We start from the raw sequence: 22,975 nt of genomic DNA on the forward strand, positions 1-22,975 counted from the left end.
AGCAGAGAGAGCTTTTTGTTGTTTTATTGATCTTCATAGGGTTGGTGACTGCCCAGCCCTCTGATTCTTAGGGGTCTCTCTGCAGGGCCTCTCTGTCTTTGAAGGAGTCAACAGCTCCTCCCTGTTTTGTATTGTCTCTGGACTTGCTCAGTATCCCTTCAGTCCTGTGCCCAAATCATTTATGAAGATGTGGAAGGGTACAGGGCCTGGAGAGCACAGGATGGAACCCTGTGGAACCCCACTAGTGACAGGTCCCCACTCTGATGTCGTTCCAGTCACTGTAACCCTTTGTGCCCAACCTGTGAGTCAATGATGTGTTTATACAGCCGTGTGCTGGACATTCTGTGCAGAAGGATCCTGTGAGAGACAGTATCAAAAGCTTTGCTGAAATCCAAAAAGGGTACATCAACTGGCTTCCCTTGTGTGGTTACCTTGTCAAACACACCAAAGTAAAATATGAAAATTAGTGTGTACAAGAATTGAATAAATATTGCAATAATTGTCAATTCTAATAAAGAATGTATAGATTCCAATGTTATTTGTATTTTCCATTTGGATGTTTTCTGTTATTACTTAAGAATCTCTTAAAAATGCATTCCTGAGCTATTTAAATACACACAATCTGTAATGTTTCAGGTGCCCATATAACTTAAATGTATAATACTATAATAAGCATGATAACTGTAACTTGAGACTCTATTTAGATCCAGAGAGAACAGTACCATAATCCTGGTTATTTCATTGTTTTTACTACAGTTAAAGGTCTGGACAATTGCTTGCAAGCCATATGTTCCAGTGTGTTATTTTCTAACTCATTGTGCATTTTATGAATACCATAGTTTGTGCTCTGGGCAAAGGCAACTTCTCAAGCACCAATTGAAAGTAAAAGTAGCAAAAATATTGGGGAAATTCAGATGGATTCACTGGACTGCATGATGGGATCTCATTCAAGAGCAAGAGCCTGCTCACAGAAAGTGTATAGGATCTTAACCAGAATATTTACACATATTTTATTTCTCTCATTTCAGTGACTATTTCGACAAGTACCTTCTTTGATGGCTTACTGGTAACTGGGCTCTACACATCTACCAGTGTTCAGGCTTCCCAGAGTGTTGGTGGTTCCAGTGCTTTTGGATTTGGTAAGTCCAGTGCAATTTACCTTCTGCAACCCAGGGTAATGAGTACTTGGTTCTACAGAGGACATCAGTAGCAAGACAATTCCTGGAACAGGTTAATTTAGACTGAGTAATCAATAATACATGGAAGTCAGTGGGAGTCAATGAGATAAAACAGTGGCAGCTTTTAGGCAGCTTTCATTGCTTCTTGTACCATCTTCACCTTTGCTCAATGCTGAATAATATGAATTTTAAGAAAGAAAAGCCTCAGCAGATAAATTGTTTTAAGTAGCCATTTCTAAATTGTGTGACATTTTGTATAAACTAAAGCATTTAGCCCAAAGCCTCTAAGTATTTCTTGGGCTGAAAATCTGTTTCCTTTAAGCTTATGTCAACCTACTTTTCCATTCAGTTAATAGCATCTTCCTTAAAACCAGAATGCTGGTCAAGATATTTCATACAACCAATTATTTACCATGTCCAAAAAGCAGAATTGTAGTAAAAGGGATATGATAGGCTTTGCAAAATTATCATGTATTTCAGGCTCTGCTGTAGCCCTCAGCAGTAGCAGCTGTGCTAAGGACTAATATTTTTTAAATAATCCTTTCTAAATTTGTGCAAGTAATTGACAGCTATACCTTCTGCAGTTTGTTGTTTGGTAGCATTTTTATAGCCTTACAAATAACAGTAAGAATTGCATTCCTCGAACTGGAGGAACTCAGTGACCCTAACAAGCAATCTGTGGTGAAGGTACAAAAACAGGTACCAGTCATGTGGGTCACAACTGCACTGCACTTTCAGTAGCGTGTTTAAATGTTTTAATTTTAATGTTAATTTGTCTGCTTGGGCCAGAATTCAGTACTTTCTTCATAATAACCTCTCATGGCACTTACTTTTGTTATAAAGCATGTAGAACATGAGTGGTCTGGGCATTTGAGTGTCATCCAGCAGGCATACATTTGCTTGTGAATGAAAGAATGTAATGTAAATAGCACATTATTTAAAACTGCACTGAGGGGTGATTTGAGAAGGGCTTTGTTCTGTGGATAACACCACAGTTCAACCTCAAGACATTCTGCTCAGCCTTTCAAAGGGAAGAGCATGGCTGGCACAAGTGTTTCATGCCTTGTTCAAAAGGCACTGAAAGATTCTCTTTTCTGGAAGAATTTGTACTGCTCTTTCTCCTTTCCCACTGTACTGTGTACAGGATGGATAATGTGATGGAGTAAGCAAGACAGAAAGAACTTACCAATGTGAAATTTCTGGGATGGGCAAGTCACTGGCAAGATGTTACCTAGCTGTGACTTAAGTGTTCGTGTCATTGGGAGATCATGGCAAACTCACTGGGCAAAGTATACAGGTCATGTTTAATTACAACTAAGTATTTAAGAATAACTAAACAAAATTTTAAGAATCTAAATACCTCTGTGCATTTTCAAAGAATGTCTGTATTTTTCCCTAAATGTGTATCTTCATTTGTAGAATAAGGCTATTGCAGTTTCATTGAGACAGATGTTAAAGTAACATGTGATATATGACAGAAAAAACAACGTGGCCTTCTTTAATTTGCCGAAGGTCATTCTCTAGCTCTTGATGTGTTACTTTAACCATTCTGTCACTGTAAGATAACCAACAATTAAACTGGTGACATGTGTGTTCTGTATGCAAAAGAAGCTCCAACCCCCCAAACTGGAAAAATACAAAAGCCAAAGTGATGCAAAAACAGTCACGCAGAGTTGGAGCTACTTCATTTTGCTCATCAATACAAATTCTCAAATATCATACCTGGGGAGGTCTGATGCTCTGTCTTGGCCATGCCTCCATCTATGTTAGAGAAAAAATATGCCATCTCTGAATTTTTTTTTTTTTTTTAAATTTAGTTTTCTGTGGGTAAACTGCAGGGTCAGTTGTGTTACAGTGTTAGTTAAAAATATTTTAAATAAAAGTCTTAATTTGCTGTTTTTCTTTGCTATTTCCTAAGCTTGTATATATATTGGGAAAAGAAAAAAAAATCCAATCTGAATGTTTCATAACAGATGATACTCTTGTGCAGTGTCTTTGAAGTCACAGTAAAAAATCAACAGTGAAGGAAAACGGCAATGGCTTTCAAATGCAATTTTATGTGAATCCTTAATCTATGATGTACTGATGGCTCCCAGGACTCTGAGCTACATCAACTTTTCCTATCTCTACTTTGCAGCGAGAGATGAGAAAGCTGGACTCTTCCAAAAGGCATTTAGCATGTAAATGATATGCTTTTAAAAATTATTTGGTAGTTTTAGAAGGTAGTTTTAGAATCTACCATTTTCAGTAGAAAAATAGAGCGGTCTCCACAGTGTTTAATATGTTGTTTAGTAAAATAGTAGGTGGGAGTGACATTGTTTGGCTTTCTGAAGAAAACATAAAGCAGTTTCTCTAGAAACCCCAGATCCATCTGTTGTGTCATCATTCATTTTCAATCAGCAAAGAAGCAGTTTCTCCTTTGAGGCAAGTGATTGTGGTATTCAGGTTTAGCTTGCTGGAATTTATTATGTTTTTTTAATGTTGAGGACTAGTCAGGTTCAGAGACCTCAATTCAAAGATTCATGTGGTTTATCACAGATTAGATGGGTGGAGGAGGGGCAAAGCTGGGCCTTTAAAACCTGAAGATAGTAATATTCTGAAATTGGGTTGATAGTGGTTGCTTATGGTACAGGGAAGAATATTTTTTCTTCTTTGCAATATTACCATTGAAATGGTCTTGTCTGTCTCACACAGGAGGTCACACTAGATTATCATAATCTTCCAGACTGCCCAATGATTTGAAGTCTCCCTAACATACATATATTGTCTCTTCAGTGCTATGAGCCACTGTGTTGTGACTACAATTATCTTTTACCAGTTTAGGAAGTTACTTGATGGAGACACAATCATTGTCAGTTATAACAGTTAACCATGTCAAAAAGCTTTGAAAAAAATGATAAAATATTTTCATTCTCAAGGCTATGGTTTCTTCCTTCTTCAGTACATATTGTATAGGAAAATATGTAGTTTCTGATTTCCACGGACATGAAGTTGGTTGAAATTTTTATTTGGGAAACCTTCTAATGATTTCTTGGCGAGAAATGTGTGAGTTTTGGGGTATAACAAATTAATAGTAGTTTTCTCCCAGGGTGAACCATTTTCTGGGTTCAGATTAAGGTAAAACTAAAATTGTAAAGCTAGAATTAGAACTGGGATCAAACATAAATGTGTTGAAACTTCACTAAACCAAGCTGGGGACATCCTTTAGCAAAGAAATTATCTTTAAAAGTAGCTTTTAAGAAGAGTCTTTCTTCATTAGACCCCCTGATACAACAGATACTTTTAGCTGCATCTCTTCAGTGTCATTTCCACTCTCCCTTCCTGATCAGTGTGGTGTGTACATGGAAATGTTCCCACATCTTTCAGCACTGATAGCTGATGGGAAATGCCACTCTTTGTCTCCTCCTTTCACATGCCACACTGGTATCCTCAGTTTGTTCACACCCTGTCTCTCTCTGGAGACACATTTTGGACTTCTGTGGGCTCTCTTTATCCATCAGTGCTTTTTCTTTCTTCTGCTTTTGTTCCTGAGGATTCTTATTGCTGTTTGGCCTTTTTCTGACTGCTTGGGTCATCTGGCTGCTCTCTGGGGTTTATCAGCCCACCAAGACTAATCTCCCATGGCATTGTTTAGGGGCTCTTACTGCTTGGATTAGTCCAAATATAAAAGAAGAAAGTGGGAGGCAGGAGTGCTAAAAAAAATATTAGAAAGCTACAAAAGTGGTTGTGGGTCTGGTGGGAATGATTGCTTGCAAATGAGAGTGAGGACAAATGGTTTGGAACTGGGCAAAGCATCCTTAAAAGGGGAACCCTAGAAGCAGCTCTGGTCCGTGTGCAGTGGTGAGAGCACTGGGCATGGAAGGAAGAGGTCACGATGGCAATGATCTCTGGGTGGTGCCACGTGTGACATGGAGACACACGAGGTCTCAACTGTGTTTCCAGGGGAAGCCTATGGCACAAGAGGGACTCCTCTCTTCCTGATGAACTGAGAGTTGACTGAAGGGTGGTGATGGACTGAGAGTTGCTGATCTGAGGGATGGCAACTGGATTGAGAATCTAAGGTTTTGTCTCACTGTGCTGTGTTGAAAATTTGGTGGGGGGAGGAGGAATGTTTTTGGAAGGTTTTCATTCTGAGTTCTGTGTGTTTCTTTTACATATTGAAAGTTAATAAAGTTGTTTTTTTTTCCTTTATTCCTTAGTTGGAACCTGCTTTGCTGTATTTCTGGTCATATCTCACAGCAGACACTAAGGAGAAAATATATTCATGGGGGCACTGGCATTGTGCCAGTGTCAAACCATGACCGTGGGTGATAGGGGAACCCCTCTGCAGCTTGGCAGAAGCACCAAAACACCCCATGGCTCCTCCAAAGCCGTGTGCTCTGGAAAGCAGGGAGCAGGGTATCACTGCTACAATTACAGGAGCAGATTACAGCCTAATCCCTCAGCAGAGATAAGGAGCGCCGAGAGCTGAGGACCCGAATCTGTCTCATTACACAGGATGATCCTGGTGACAGGCTGGCTGAGCAGCCAGATGTGCTGGGCTGTGCACATCAAAGCGTGCCTTTGACCTGCCACTCACACTGCATCTTCATCCATTCCAGCCCTTCCCAAGGCTTTCTGGCTCCCTGGTAGCTTTTCACTTGGTGAATACATGACAAATTATATTTAAGTTTGATGTAATTAGTTTCTTACAAACTGCAGTGGGAAACATGAGCCTTTCTACTTAAGCCACCCAAACCCTTAATTTTATGCAAAATCATAGTGACTACACTGATGTTTACCTTTCAGTAAATGTGGAATTAACAAGTAATTTCATGATAACATTTATACACGCATCAACCTTCCAATCTAAATTGCAAAGGTCCTTTTGGAAGTCCGTAGGCTCTATCGTGGTAGAGATAGTGGACTCCAAGCTCTGATTACACTGGAAAGTGTTGTCATAGGCCCAATTGGATAACAGAACATTTTTGCTTATATTCTGTGTAGGTTTAAACAACTTGTAATTTACAATCTTTTAAAACAGATAACTCCTCCTACTGTGAGGTCATAAACTCCTCATGAAATTTTGGTTTTGTTTAACTGTATGGGCTACTTAATAAGAAACTAGGAGGGTGATGTTACCTGGAAACATTTTAGAGCCTGAACTTGCATCTTCTAGAAAGCAAAAAAATAGAAGATGAAAGATGATGTTGCAGTCTTTTCTCTTTTGCAATTATTTGTTTCTATACCATGAAGGGGGTCATACATATTTTAAGTAATACATTGACTCTCTGGGATTTGAAAGAATGTATAGTTACAAATAATCTTTGAAATATGGCGAACAAAACATTTCCTAGAGGAAATCCTGGAAAGAGCAATCACCAGATATAATGTAATGACACTTAAATTATCTTATACTCTTTGCTTTTTACTATTCTATTGCCTTTCAACAGGATTAAAGCAGCCCTCACATAATCCTTCACTGAGTATTTTGCTTACATATGTGACTGCCATGAGAACCTCCTCTCAGTTTATAGAGGAAGGATCATTTTAATCTGGTTCTGTATGGGTTGGGAACTGGGGAAAAGGAAAAGAGTGGTTTCCAGGTCCCGTATTTTTTTATTGTTGTATTTTCTGGGACCCCCTACAAAGGGAGGAAATGATGAATCTGACTCCATGTTCTTAGAAGGTTAATTTATTATTTTATGATCTATATTATATTAAAGAATGCTATACTAAACTATACTAAAGGATAGAGAAAAGATACAGACAGAATGAAAACTCATGACTCCCTCTTCAGAGTCCCACACAGCTTGGCCATGACTGGCCATTAACTAAAAACAATTCACAGCAGAAACCAAGGAAACACTGACCAGTTGGTAAACAATGTTCAACCACATTCCAAAGCAGCAAAACACAGGAGAAGCAAATCAGATAATTATTGTTTTTATTTTTCTCTCAGGCTTCTCAGCTTCCCAGGAGAAAAATCCTGGGCAAAGAGATTTTTCAGGAAATATGACGGTGACATCGTATCCCTTTTGGCTCTGAGCAGCCTTAGGGCAGAGCTGCTGTGGGTGATGCCACCTGGCGCTGGTTTCACCTCCAGAGGAAGAAGCAAAGAGGGTGCCTGGGAGGCTGAGGGACACCCCCAGTGTCATCTCCCAGGGGGTACCACAGACAGTGAACCCCAGCTCTGTCAGCACATGGGTCTGGACCATGCACTGGAGGCATCCAAGGCTCCTCCTGATCCTGGATGGGATTTGTGGTTTTGAGCTGTCAGAGGCTTGGATTTGGCATCAGTTTAAACACTGATGCTTCTGGGACAATGTTTACTTTCAGATTTTGACATAAAAAGGAAAATATTCCCCACTAACATTGTGAGATGGAAAAAGGCCAACTGTTGCTTTTTCTTGTTAGGTGAGCCTATAAAATCAATCCCCCCTGCTCAGTCTGTCTCTCTGTGCTTGCTCACTACTCTAAAAAGTAAGGAATTGTTGGTAAATGACAGCTCTTAAAAAAAGTTTTCTGCTATGTACATGCTACTGATCTTGAAATGCAGTTTTTACTGAAATTGCTGCAGATCCCTGGTTTATTTTGTGACAAGCCAAATGGGCTCCAGGACCCTCCCTTCACACCAGAGAAATTTGCCAGAAAGCAAACAGATGGAAAACTGGGAATCGTCATTCTCATTAGAACAGTTTGTGAAATTTTAATAGGCCCCCATTTGCCTTGTGCTGTATCTAATACCCTTTGAACTGCCACTTTTTTTTTCCATTTTTTTTCTTTGTTACAAGTCAACTACTTCCATGTATATTTTAATAGGGATTATCAAATACAATTTACCCAGAAGATGTAACAGCCCTCCGCTGCTAATTAGCAAAGTTTAAATAGTCACTGAGTTCTGGAATAATTGGAAAGAAACAGTGATTTTTCTGCCAATGTATAATTACCAATTAACAGGAAGATAAAGTATCTGTATAGCAGTCATATCTTGAAGAATTTGTTAACAGTCAATTAAGTAGTCAGTTGATGCCAAACTGACATTGGTCAAGAAAGTTTACATTTGAGTTTTAAGATACTTCCACCTACAAATGGTATGTAAGAAAACCATAGTGATGATAAAATTTTGAAAGTCTCTGTGTCACAGTGTTTAATTACTACTTAATTGTCTTCATGGCCAAAAGTTGACCATTTCTGCAAGTGATTGACTATCATATGTGCCTTGTGGAAAGGGTTTTAGTTTTATTAATACAACATATATTCATTATCATGGCATAGGCAGTAATTACCCATGCTTTCCTGGCAAGGAACTGCTGAAGTATTTTAACTGCTGAGGAAGAAAATTCCCCACGTGTAGTTGGATAAGGCAGACACCAATGCCCCAAGGCTGGAGGAAAAAGCTAACTGGAGAGGGAGCCTACACAGAAAATACTTAAAGTGGCTTTGTCTTAGTCTAGTTTCATGCAGTTCAGTCACCTGAACACCTTAATCCTATTCTGCAGCTACTCTTGGACTTGTCAGGTTTGTCTACCTCCAGCCCTGACAGCAGCAGCAGCCCTTGGACATCAAAATCCAATTTTGCCTAATCTATTGAGAAGTTCTGAGTTAGTCTACAATTTATTTCAAATATCTTTGTGGCATTATGAAGATGACATTAAAATACTTCAAGATTTTAACCTTTTAAATATATCTGTAGCTCCTGCTACCATTTGTGTGGTGAAGGCTGAAAAGGAGAATGATCCTTCTAAGAGGGTGGCATGTGTAACATTGCTTGTATTTGTGAGCTCTGAATAGTGGGTGCAGGTGAGTGTTTAATTCTACAGGCAACACTTAAGGCTTTGCAGATGAGATTGGGGTGATGACTGCACTGGAGACACTGAGGAGCATTTTCCATGTGCCAGTGCTTACAAAAGGGCCCCTGGAGTTTTTTAACTAGAAAATGCCTTTAGAAATACTTTTACACAGCCAAAACCAGAATGCTAATTGAAGTGTTGGGGCCAATTTTGGTCCAATTTAGCAAGTACATTTATTCAGTAGTGATGTTTTTTTCAAGTCTTATATAAATCCATTTTTTTCCCCTGAGTGACCAAAAAATGGTATGGGGAAAAGCTAGAGTATAATTGAATTTTAATGTGAATGTTTCAATTGCATCCTAATTTTTTATCAAATGCATGTAGTATAAAAACCAATGTAAAAGTTTTTGATCTGATCAGTGTTTTTGCTATACCTCATACTTGTGAGAATATTCCTGATTCCAATAAGGTAAGGATTTAATTCAAAGTATATTAAGACATTAAATATTCATTGTGAGAGGTTGGTGATTTTTATTTATACTAATATTTATTGAAAGTAGTTTGAAACACTTTTTGAACTGTGCAAAATGTAGGTTCTTTTAATAATGGAAAATAATATATAAATAGGTACACACCCCCCATCTATGTAGACATATGCATTTATTCCTCACTCTCCTTTTTTCATCCTTATTTCAAGTACCATGTTCAACCAGTGTTCTTTACTGTCACAAACAGTAACTCTTTGTAACAGTTCTGTTGACAAACATATTCCAAATTTTCATTTTTTGTAAAAAAGCTGATGGAAAAGGATCCGGGGGTGCTGGTCCACAGTCAGCTGACCATGATCAGTGTGTGCCTAGGGGACAAAGAAAGCCAAAGGCACCCTGGCTTGTACAAACAGCAGTGTGGCCACAGCACCAGGGCAGGGATTGTCCCCCTGTACTCAGCACTGCTGAGGCCACACCTCAGTCCTGTGCTCAGTTTTGGGCCCCTCAGTACAAGAAGGACATTGAGGGGCTGGAGAGAGTCCAGAGAAGGGACCAGAGATGGGGAAGGGTCTGGAGCACAAGTCTGATGAGGGGGAGCTGGGGGTGTCCAGCCTGGAGAAAAGGGGGCTCAGGGCTGTGACCTTATCACTCCCTACAGCTGCCTGGTGGGAGCTGTGGTCAGGTCAGAGTCAGTCTCCTCTCCCAGGCAACAACTAACAGAAAAAGGAAAAACAGCTTCAGGTTGCACCAGGGGACGTTTAGATTGGGTATTAGAAGTTTCTTCACTTAATGGGTGGTTAAGCACTGAAAAAGTCTCCCCAGGGAAGTGGTAGGGTTACTATTCCTGGAAGTGTTAAAAAAATTATTAGATGTGTCACTTTGTGGGTATGTTTGTTTATGGGCATGTTAGTATTTGGTTAAAAGTTGGACTTGATTTTGGAGATGTTGTCTAACCTTAATGATTTTATGATTCTAAATCTTGCCTTAAAATCCATCTTCTCTGCTTTTTTAATGAGTAAATCACTCTTGTTTGCCGTTGATTAGAGAAATGTCAATGTATGACAGAAATTCTCTTTTGTTACTGTTTTATCTTCTTAGCAATAACATTTGTCCTATTGTTCATCAGCTAAATTGTGTTCTCAAAAGCAAGGACTTCTTTATTTTTCTGTACAGACATGCTAGCACAATACAACCCAATCTTCACTGTTCACGACTGTTATTATAATACAGGTAATAGTGCAGAAAAGTCAAGGAAAAATGAATTAAGCTTTCATTGACTGCAATAACAGTAACAAAATACTTTTTTCATCCAAAAGATGTCATTGTGCTTTGAGAGCTACATTCAGCAAGATTGACAGGCTGCAATTGCATGGTAACTTGTAGTAATAGAGGGGTGTCTTTAATAAAGTGGGGGGAAAAGGCCATCATCTAGAAATTTAGGGCCATCTTAAAATTGCATTCTGTGTGTGTGTATGCCTCAAGAATAGATCAAGCAATTGTTCCTGTGGCTGCATGAAGTTCACACTGCCAGTGTGCCTGCCTGCATCGCTTCTCGTCCAGAGCCTGGTTCTGGGGTGCCTCATTGTCACGTGTTGTGCTGTGACAGTCAGTCAGAGCCCCTTCTCCTGACTTCCTGGCTGTGCCAGGCCTATTATTTTCCTTGCATTTTGTGTCAGTCACAAAATGCAAGGATATGATAGCATATTCAAGCAAAACTTACTGAGCTCTTGGACTTCATCAATTAAGATGCATTGAAGCCTCTTGCAAATGTGAAACAGTATTGGAAATTGTTTTTGTCATAATTTTGAAGACAAGTTTGTAAACTAATTTCTGGCATATTATGACAAACAAATGTCATCAGACTGCTTCCCCCTTTTCTGCCAATTTGCCACATTTTGAAGTAGAGTTGATTATATGTGGTGAAAAATCAGGCTTAGAGGAAAATGGAGCCCTCTGTTAAATCCTGATCATCACCTGTCCTACCAGCTGAATTCACTGTTTGCTTATCTCTTGTCAGTGTTGTGACTGATAATCATTTGTGTGTTTTCAGAGATGGTTCACAAGAAAAATCTGCTCCAAATCTGCTAAAAGGAATATCCCAATTTTCAAGAATATACCAGTGAAAGGTGATTGCTGTTTGTAGGGAGTGAATGGTAGGGTTGCATTTATTGGATGCTAAAAGGCATGAACTAGAGAAGGAGGTTCCCAGGTTCCTGCTGGCAGTGGGAGCAGGGCCAGCTCCTATTGGGGCACAGGAGGGAAGGGCTGAAATCCCCCCATGCTGCTCCTGCTCAGCCATCACCAGCACTGCTGGCAGGTGGAGAGGAGGGATTCTGCCTTTGCATGGGCAAGGTCATTCTTACAGCTTGTGCCACAGCTGACTACCGAGCTTAGAAAATTTGGCGTTGTTTTGAAGTGAAATTTGTCAAATATCTAAAATGCACTTGCTTGTAAGTGAGCATCACCTCACAGGAGCCTGTCAGTCCAGCCATTCTTGCTATAAAATCCCCAGGAAGAAAAAGTGCAGGTCTTCACATGAAGTCCTTACTCTTTGCAGTAGGGTTGTTCTGCCATTCTGCTCTGTGGGATTTTATCACTGAATAAAGTCCATAATTCCAGGGTGGTCATGTCAGTCTAGGTGAGGCTTTGCACCTTACTTTTTAAAGTTTTCAAAACAGAGGGAGAAAAAAAATTATTTTAAATTTCTTTAACAAAATATGTCTATAATACTTTAATAGTTCATCTGCTGCTAGATTTTCATTATTTTTGGTGACGTATTAGACATAGTGTCATTTGAACGCTGACTTTTGCTTCTGAAAAGAAAGAAAATGTGTCTTTTAGGTCAAAATGATAACTTCAAGATCTTGAAAGCCTTAAGCAGAGAATTATTTAAATTTATCAAATGAGTCAACCTACTGTAGTTGCCTCATTTAATCCCTTAGGAGAAATAATGCAATTATTAAAATAGGTGCAGTTTGTAACCAAAGCAGTTGCATCTTCATAAGGCTTAGCTTGAGCTGTTTGAGTGCTTGAAGGAAAACAACCTTTAGAAGAAATCTAGTAGATGCACAAGTAGTCTGTGTAGGAAAGTAAAGATACTTTGCCGCTGTGTAAGAAAGTTGGATTTTTTTTTCCAGATAACATCAAATTAAATAGCTGAATGTTGAAATATTTTGTGGTGTTTAAAGCACTTTCACTGAGCTCTGGTTTATTTAAATAAAACTATTTAAATAATTACTTGACAGGACTATTTTGGCAGCATCACAGCAAGTGATGAAATATTTTACATAGCAGTTCATTAATAAAGTCAGTATTTTTCTTCTCTATCACTCTGACATTTGCTATATGCCTGTTTCTGGACTAGTGACACAAATATTTTGTGACACTGGACTCATACTCCAGTCATATGCCATCATAGTCACCTTGACAGTCTCTGACATGCTGGAAGGATGATGTAGTTATTAGAAGGCTGAATCAATACATGCTGACAGCATCAGCTCTTAAGATGAAGAATATGAACATTAAAAAAGTCTAGATTAAAAAAAATCTTTAGGAACTCTTTCATCCTGCAAGTTTTAATTTTTAGAAGGATTAAGTTTAAATTTTTAATTTTGATATGAATAGTGAATTTCCTGAAATATGCCATCTGCTTGCTCAGCACATGTATACATTAAGCTTATAATTTTCTCCCTGTAACTGTAATTTTCCTATATTTAGATACCATAATGAAAGTCTTGGTAGAGATTTTTTCTTGTTATCTACTGATTTAAATTTATCACTGAACATGTAATAATTAATATCACAGGCAGTAGTGACCACCCAGTAGTCATAATTCACTCAAACAGGCAGCTTTGTGATAACCTTTGCTTAAGGAGGGCAAAGATGTAATGAACTCTTTTAAAAACCTTCAGTCATAATCTGCCAAGAGCTCAACCAAATAAACTGGAATGTGCTTTAGCTACAAGTTTCCCTGAGACTATCAAAGAGGTGTATTCTAGCTTCTGATGAAAGTTTGGGTAAAGATTAAGCATGAGTATGGAATTCAGATTTGCCCTGAAGAATTTATCAGATATATGTGATAATCTAAAGGACTTTTACTTAGCATGGGACAAAGAAGTGTTTATTTGTTCTCCACTTAAATATGCTGAGCAGGATATGTAAAATTCAGTAACATTCTCTATCCTGGAGACATTTATGAGGAATTTAGTTACTGATTTTTTTGGTTTTGTTTTAAAACCTGGAAAGTTTAGGCTTTTTTTTCTGTGCTTTACTCCTAGTTGGATCTCCTCAGCCTGTTTCTGAGCATCCTTCCATTAGGGACTTCATTTTTGCTGTGTATAGCTTGGGGACCTTGGCTGTCTGGCTCAGGCATTCACATGCAACCCTGCCTTCAGGTGCCCTGCTTTCCAAGGACAGATTGAAATGCAAACCTCTTCTGGAGATGCAATTTTCTGATGCTCACTGAAGCTCATCCAGAGGAGTTTTGAAAGACATCTGTCATATTTAGTTATGGCAGGGTGTTGTGGTGAGCACTTTACACAGAAAAACCCTTCTAGATTCAAGGAACTCACAGGGATGGGACAGATTGGTTCATGGACACTGAGGGACTTTGTAAACTAGAATATTTCACTATGTAGGATTTTGATTTAATAGCATATGAAACATTTTAAATTTAATTGATTGGGATGTTCCCTAGAAATCTAGCTTTTAAGGTCAAAGCTCTCGTCATAAGAGATATATAAAGTTTGTTAGAAATCTGCAACAGTCCATGAGAAAAAAAGCTGTCTACTTCGAGTTGAGTACAAAGAAGTTGGTGGCATGGTATCTCTGGCCCAAAGCAGAGGGCTTCCATCTGGTAAATCTATGATCAGAGAGTCATTGTAGAATGGCCTGGTTTGGGATGGACCCTAAAGATCCAACTGCTCCTGCCATGGGCAGGGACATCTTCCACTAGACCTAATTGCTCGAAGACCCATCCAACCCGGCCATGGACACTTCCAGAGGTTGGGAATCCTGTCCTAGTGTCTTACCACTCTCAACAGTAAAGAATTTCTTCCTAATGTCTAAACTAAACCAATTCTAAGTTTGAATCCATTCACCTTTGTCTCGTCACTACATGCTCTTGTAAATATTTTCTCTCCATCCTTCTTGTAGGCTCCCTTCAGGTATTGGAAGGCCTCCATAAGAACTCCCTGGAGCCTTCTCTTTTCCAGGCTGAACAGCACCAATTCTCTCAGCAGGGCTTCATAGGAGCAGTGCTCCAAACCTCTGACCATTATTTATGTGCCTCCTTGGGACTTGCTCCAACAGGTTGATGCTCCTCCTGTGCTGAAAGCCCCCAGGCTGGCTGCAGCACTGCAGGTGGGGTCTCAGCAGAGCAGAGTAGAGGGGCAGAATGCCCTCCCCTGCCCTGCTGCCCACACTGCTGGGGTGGCAGCCCAGGACATATTTGGCTTTCTGGGCTGCAAGTGCACATTGTTGTCATGTCCAGCTTTTCTCCCTTCAGCCCCCGCAAGTGCTTCTTGGCAGGGCTGCTCTCCATCTGTTCATCCCCCAGCCTGTACTGACACAGGAGGCTGATTAATTACTTTAGTTAATATCCAAAGCATAAACTCACAAATCGCTCAGAAGGAACGGACTGCCGTGCTTGCCCTTTAAGTAAAATGCTAATAAAACTCTGGATAAGAGCCCTTCCTGTGCTTTCCCCACAGATGGGTAAGGTCAGCCTGCAACTGGTTAATTTTCTTTGGCTGGTGGCACATGGAGATTTAGGGTGGACACATGTCCCATGCCATGGTGTGAGAGGAGCCAAGACTCGTCACTCATGCGCAGGCACGTCCGCATTGTCTGCCTGGGGCCGAGTCCCACCCTGGCTCTGCTCCTTCTGAGACTCAGGGCATTGTCTGGTTTTGGTAACAAACAGCCTCATAGTTCAGCCTTGGGAATAGCTAAAGTGCAGTGCAGCTACAGTATCCTTAAACACAGCTTTGAAATTACATGGAGCATCTTCTTTTTTTATGTAATAAGTGAATTTATTTAAGTGAAATTGTATTTAATGTCGCCCTATTGGCACAGGGTGAGAAAAAGGAGGAAAGGTTACTGTTAACACAATCTGGTTTTATGCTGGCTGTGGAATTTGTGCTGTTGCAAACCCTCTGAAGTACTTTCTAAAAAGCTGGTGTAGAAGCGTCTCGCCAGGACAAGTGGCTTTTCATGCATTGTTTTATTGACTCACATTTGATGGGTTCTCATGTGTATTTAAAGGCTGAATTCCAGTCTCCAGGGAATGACTCAGAAAGCATTTAATTTTGAACTGAATTCATTTGCAATTTCCAACAGAGGCATCTGCTGACCAGTTATGAGAGGGTCTTGGTTCTTCAGCACTACCAATTGTAATCTTGTGGCATGCTTTATTTTGAGTCTCCTGGGCTTATACGAGGTCTTTTATTATAAATGAAATATAAATATCTTCAAAAGCAATGCCAATAATTTTCAAGATCCCACCCAAATATGAAAAGATGTTTACAACTCACTCAAGTAGTTCTCACTTTCTTGAATCATAGTATAATAAAATTCAGTAAAGGTCCTGTTTTGTGTTTATTTTCATTGTCTTTTTTAATTGAAAAAATATTCCTGCTTGTTTTACCAGTAAAGGAAAATACATCATATTCCTAGTACTTTATTTCTCACAAATGCACCCTCCCCAAAAATATCTTGAAGACAAGTACTTGCATCAGAGGGAAAAAACATGAACTCTGGACCAGTAAAAAATGGGATATGGGCAAGTGGATATTTTCAGTGGAAAGAATTGAAGGCATGCTTTTTTAGATTACATAAACCACATGAACAAGAAATGCTGCTCAAGTGAATAATAATAATTATAATAGTAGTATATCGAATTATTTTATTGTTATTAAATTAAAACTGAATTCATTAAACTTAGTAATAATTCTAAACATGAGGGAACTTGCACTTTAAATCCCCATCCATCTTATTTGCAGTTTATTTCTTGAAGTGTTTGGTTGTTTTTTTTTTTTAATGCACTCTTACAGCTTTCAGAATAATAAAGTGAGAAGCTGTCAATCTAATTAGAGCAGGCATTCAAGAAGCAGTAGGAAGACATAAGTAGTTTAAAAATTGTTCTAATACAAGGGGAAATAGCTTAGAGTCTTCAGAAGATTTTGTTTTTTTGTGCCCTGAAGACAAATAATAAATCTGAAGGGTTTCAGGAAACCAGTGTAATGAAATGACCTTTTATTATAAACAGAAGGACTTTGGGAAACAATGTATGACCATACCACAGCTAGATTGCTATTAAGCACTGTTTCATCACTCCACATGCAACAAGAAAGGTACTTGCAGCAGGAGTTTTTTAAACAAGGCAGACAACATTAAGCTGAACCACTGTTAGTCGATGCTAACCTGGCTTTGTGGCTGAAGCAATGCTTCCTACTCACATAAAGTGCAAGAGAAACAGTGAATATTCTTTTTACATCCAGGTAATTCTTATTTTTTGGCAGCATGATCTAAATACTGCCTTTTTGTATACGAACATTGCTACATGTCTGCTTAACTATGTCATTTTCAGTGTAATTTGAGTTTTGCTTTGGAAAAAATAAATGAGTGATGAGTTTTTAAAAGTAGATTTCTGACATTAACAGGAAACCTGGAAACAGGGCTGCTTGTCGGTAGATATAATTTTCTGGTTTTTAAGAGAAAGCAAGTTATTAAGATAACCCCAGGGCTTGATCACCATTTAAGCATGATGTTGGTTTCAGCAGGCCCTGCAGTTTGGGGTGGTTTGGCCATTTTGGCACATGATCCCTGTGGTGCCAGGGAACCATCCCCAGGAGGGAACCTTTCACTTTGGCTCTGGTCCCTGGTGCTGCAGGAGCTGTGACAATGATGCTGTAGCTTTAATGTGTGTGGATTTAAGCTCCATCTTAAAGCTGGTTATAGTAATTTATCTCCTAAATTCCTATTGCAAAATTGTTTCAATGCTTCATTTGCCTAGTAATTAAAAAGGATCTAAATTAGAGTAAATTTATTCAAGTCCAGTTTCAACCCTTTGTTCTTATACTATGGTTGTCTTTTGGTTTAAACAGCTCCTTTGCAGCCCTGTGATATTTAGTGATAGCAGTCATCCTCTCTCTAAACAAGCTCTTTCTGCCCCCTTTTGTGACATATTTTACATTCTTCTCATCATCCTAGCAGTCCTTCTCTGCAGCTGCTCCAGCCTAAGTTAATCTTTTTTGAACACAAGCGTTCATAATTGCACACAATAATTGAAGTGATGTCTTAGCAGTACTTTACCAGCCCCGTACTAATACTTCCCCCATCGTTACTAGAAATAATTGAGCTGATGAATTCTAGGGCAGTGTTTGTCTTTTTTCACACTGGTAGCTTATTTTCAAACAGTGGTTGACTAATGTGAACAGAGCTTTCTCCTCCTCAGTAATTTCTAGCTTATAGCTGAAAGTATTCTTGTTATAATCTAAAGTGCATGACCTTACATGTTCTACAACAAGTGAAGAATCCACTTTGTGTACTTCTTTTCCCAGTCATTAATCATACTCTGTTTAAAAATGTGCCTGATTTCTAATTTTAATGTTTCTCCTTTGAACTTCCAGGAGCTGTTTCTTGCTCTGTCTTTAGAAATGAATCTAAAAGTCCTTTGTTAGGGGATATTTTCTTTACATTAGGGTAACTTATCCACTGAAATCAAACCACTTTTAAAATTTGATAAATAATTTATAATGTATAGATATTGAACACTGAGTTTTTGGTGTAAGGAATAATTTTTATATCTAAGCAGAAGGTATAAGACAGATTAACTATTTTCCCAGACTTTGGCAATCTTCAGCTTCCTTCTAAAATTGGGAACCCCAGCAATTTGTGTTCTTGTAGCCTCAGTTCATAGAATCATAGAATGGTTTGGATTGGAAGCAACCTTAAAGATTAGCTGGTTCCAAACCGCTGCCTTGGGCAGGGAGACCTTCCACTAGACCAGGTTGTTCAAAGTCCATCCATGGCCTTGAACACTTTGAGGGATGGGGCAGCCACAATTTCTCTGGACAAGCTATTTTAGTACCTCACCACCTCACAGCAAAGAATTTCTTCCTAATATCTAATCAAAACCTACTCTCTTTCTGTTTGATGCCATTCCCCCTTGTCCCACCACTACGTGCCCTTGTGAAAAAATTCCTCTCCATCTCTCTGTAGGCCTCTGTGAGGTTTTGGAGGGCCACTATAAAGTCTCCCTGGAGCCTCTTCTCCAGGCTGAACAATCCTTACTGTGTTTCATGCCTCTAATTAATAATTTTTGTGGCACTCTTCTGGACTCTCTCCAGCAGGTCCATGTTCTTCTTTTGTTGTGAGCCCAGATGTGGATGCAGCTCTGCAGGTGGGGTCTCACCAGAGCGGAGCAGAGGAGCAGAATCCCCTCCCTTGCTGCGCTGCCCACATTCCTTTTGGTGCAGCCTGGGATACATTTGGCTTTCTGGGCTGCCAGTGCACATTGCTGGGTCATGTTCAGCCTCTCATCCAGCAGCACTCCCAAGTCTTTCTCCTCAGGGCTGCTCTCAATCCACTCTCTGCCTGCTGGTGTCACCTGCCACCTTTTCTCACTGGCTCTGGTTGCTGCACAGGGAGCAGAAGGGGCTGCCTTGTTCAGTTCCAGCATCAGTCCTGATGTGATGGGTCCTTCCTCTTCAGTACTGCAGGGCAGGGAGGTTCTTCCCCATGGGCACCTCAGGCCTCAGGTGAAGTCTCTTCCTCCTGCAGGTCCTTGGTCTTGCAAATTTCCTTGTTCCTACAGGACTGGGGGAAAGGGGTGGATGGGAGATTGTTTTGCTGTTTTTAAGCTTGGCTCAGTTTACCAAATAATCTGTTTATCATGTTCCATGTGCCTAACCTGCCTGAAAATTTCTTCCCACCTGGCCAATGTTTATATCATTAAGAAGTGTAAAACTTGGTGATTTCAGATCTTCCAGATTTCTGATGAAAATCCCGACTAACATTTCATGACAATAGTCATGAAATTGCTCTTTACTGATGATTTATAAGGGACAGCTGGCCTAAGGGATTCAAGTGCTTAATGCTATAAATGTATGTTTTGCTATTGTTTGGGACCACTTTTGAATACAGGGGTATTGTATTTTTAATTGAAGTGCCTCAGGAAAGACTAAAAATTGTATTTTGGAACTATATGAAACAAAGTTAAACATTAAAATAAAAGTTTCAGAATATTTCTGGATACAAAAGTATTATTTCAGTGAAAACAGATTCTATTATTTTTCTGCTCTGCTAATTAACAATGGAGAAGAGTAGTTATTATGTGAAATTCCATCAGTTAAAGAATTCATTTGATTAATACGTGCAGAATAATACATGTTAGTCAAATACTGTTTTCCTCTGAGATCCCATTAAAAACTTGATCAAAGTTTAATTACAACACAGGCCAGCTATGTTTAGATGACACTGAAAACAACAAGTTCTTCAAATAATGGGGATGACACAAAGAGAATCAACAATTGTCATGAGCCAAACGAATTCTGCAGATTTCAGCCAAATGGCTGAACAGCATAGGGAAAGGTGCTCTTTTGGTGATGGCACATTGTCATGAAATGACATTTTTCATTCTTTGTGGGTCATTTTATTTCCAGAAGTCACATGAGGATTTGAAAGGTTTGTACAGAAGCTCTTGGATTTTGTGAGAAAATTGATGATGGAAAAAACTCTGACCAATATGTGCTGGATTTTGTGAACACTGAAGGTTTGCCTTGGAATTAGCTGTTTGATATTTACTTGGCTCTACTTCTCCTCAAGAAGGAGGATGAAGATAGCTCTGTTCTGCAGTCCTGTCATGGGGACTGTCATTTGAGAGCTGCTTGAGGACAGGGACATTTGGGGTCTACGGTCAGTGTGGAAGCAGAGTAGAAAGAATGGGATGATGGAGAGGTTGAGGGAAGGATGTTTGATGGAACAATGGGAGTGAGGGAGAAGTAAGGGTGACACCAGAGTAATTACCTGTTCAAATGAAGCTATTTAAATCAAAGTATGAAAAATTAACCCAAGAACTCAGATGTTGAGTTTGGTTTGAGTTTTTACAAAGTGCATAAAAAGTTTGTAAGTCAGCCTTCAAATCACAGTCAACACTCCTGGAATATACTGCAATGTGTGGCATAGGTGCATTTTTTAATTGAATGTAGCACAATCCATTGGTGGCCCTTCAGAAAGCAGTGAAGAATAGGATGTTCTTTCTTTGAGTAGTTATAAGGGAGAACTGCATGACCATGCACATTAGAGCTCAGTAAAGCTCCATGGGAAAAGCATAAGCTTCAAAGCAAAAGTACTGCTATTCCTGCTTAGACCATCTCACCAAAGAAAGGCTTTCCTTCAGGAAATATCCTCTGGACAGAAGTCTCAGAAGTTCTAAAATAAGATTTTCTAGGGTATACTGGATTTTAAGAGATATTTTATGCACAAAAAATAAGTACTGATGGAACAACAGGAGCTCCAGGAAGGAAGCTGTGATCAAACTGGTACATTCTCTAGCAGAGATCCAATTCTAACAGGATAAAGATATCAGATACTGTAGTAGCTGATTAATTTTTCCTGTAAGAAGAAGACCTATACTGGTGTGGAGCACACTTACATCTACAACCATACTTGTACAGATGTAGTCATTTAGCTATTAGTTTCTCATCCAAATTCTCTGAGACATTTCAGGCTCAGCTTTGAATGTAGCCATACATTCATTTTTTATGAATAAAACATCACATTAAAATGATCCCCTTCAGCAGCAAAGATTTGTCTTAAAGGTTATTTTCAAATTTTCTGCACTAATATAGCCTCTTTTTGTTACCTTTACTATTTCAAAGCACACCAGAGAGCACCAAAACCAACCTGCCTTGCCCACTACCGTTCAGAGATCTATCATGGCCTCTCTTCAATTCAGCCTTTTTGTTATTAATGTTCTTCTCAATTTTCCAGTAAATCTTCCCTTTTTTCCCACTTTGAAAGTAAATTAAATTTACTGAGATAGCTATCCCTAATGGCATGTTTCTCCTGGTGTAATCCACATGTTACATGTCACTGAAAATTGCCATTTGCACAGAGTGAGTAGAATTAGGTATAAAAAGATTTAAAATTCTGATTGCTACATCTGCAGTGAATATTGGGAATTTGTTTCAGCTCACAGGCTCTCATCTCTATCAAGAGACCTTTTTTTGATGGTACAATAAAAGCTGCCTGCTAGCAAGAAAAAGATTTCTTTCCTTCATTTTCTTGGAAATAGTTGTATTGGAGGGCTGACTGTGGGGATCACAATCTTTTTGTTGCATGTATTACATTTTTGCTCTCTGTAATCCTTATTATCAAGGAATTCTTGAAAACTGAATGGGACATAAGTTATAGGTAGCTTTCTGTGGAGCCCATTGCAAGCACCCATGTCTCCATGTTGTTTATAAAAGGACTGTAACCATTTGCTGTGTGAGGACTGCCTCATTATGCGTTTAAAGTTCAAGTGGTCTGGACACTTCCTGTGGGAGTTATCAGCGGCTCAAGTGTTTGTCAGGTTTTACATAAGTTTTACAATCTAATATATTCTTATCAGTAGCTGATGTAAACTGAAATTAGCTGAAAGCTAATTTGAGGCTGATCACAGGAGCATAATTATTCAGAAAAGTGACTTCAGCATAACCAAACTTATCTGTCTTAAAATAGGTAGTTCAAGTGGTATAAGTTATTGATATGGGTTGGACAGATATGTGCTTATGTCATGAAGTGTTTGTGTGTGATACAACGCTTTATTTCCTTAATTTGATATTTTAAAGGATCTCTTCCATATATCATTTAAGATTTAACAAGGCAAAAGGAAGCGTTCAAAAGCCAGAAGATCATATTGCATGCTTTTGGTCTTTCCATCATCACTAAGTCTCTATGGCCATCTAACTGAAGCTTAGATGTCATTTCCAAAGAGCTGTCTGTACTTTGTACTACACTGCATACACCTGTGTAAGGAATAATAAAACTGTAACTATCACCCCAGAAAAATAATACACCCATATGCACAGTACTGGCAGCCCTGGAGCTTTTGACATATTACCAAGACAACCTGCAGCTCCAGTTGGGCAGTGCTCATTTTCAAAACATTTAAATAAAAAATAGGTGAAAAAATAATTATGGAAGTTATTTCAAAGTGAAGTACAGTGATATGTTGAGATAAATTGCAAAATAAAGAGCAGGCAGTGTTAGAAGTGCAGAGTACATAAATTTATTACAGCCACAATTAGTGATCACAAGTATTCTACCATGAATATTTTTGGGGGAAGCAGGACACAGCATTCCCCAATCCTCCATGTCTTTGAGAACGTGTAGACACGGAGCTTCTCCCCTGGGTGGCCACCATGGTGCTGCCTTCAGCCTCTCTCTGGGATGGCTCTGTCACCCTTTGGATTCACTTGTATGACATGGCTTCAATCTACCTAAAAAGCAGTTTAAGCAATATCCTTCCTCAAGGATTATTTGGACACTG

The 22,975-nt window shown here is 39.2% G+C and overlaps 1 protein-coding gene across 1 annotated transcript in view; it reads left to right on the forward strand.

The window, feature by feature from the left end:
* RELN (reelin) overlaps positions 1–22,975 on the forward strand; it is a 240,218-nt gene that overhangs the window by 1,998 nt on the left and 215,245 nt on the right. The window contains exon 2 of the mRNA XM_005423559.1: positions 1,029–1,139. Within this exon, the coding sequence (XP_005423616.1) occupies positions 1,029–1,139 (111 nt within the window). The remainder of the gene's footprint in view (positions 1–1,028; positions 1,140–22,975) is intronic.

The sequence above is a fragment of the Geospiza fortis genome, unplaced genomic scaffold, assembly GCF_000277835.1.
Source record: "Geospiza fortis unplaced genomic scaffold, GeoFor_1.0 scaffold424, whole genome shotgun sequence".
NCBI classification, from domain to species: domain Eukaryota; kingdom Metazoa; phylum Chordata; class Aves; order Passeriformes; family Thraupidae; genus Geospiza; species Geospiza fortis.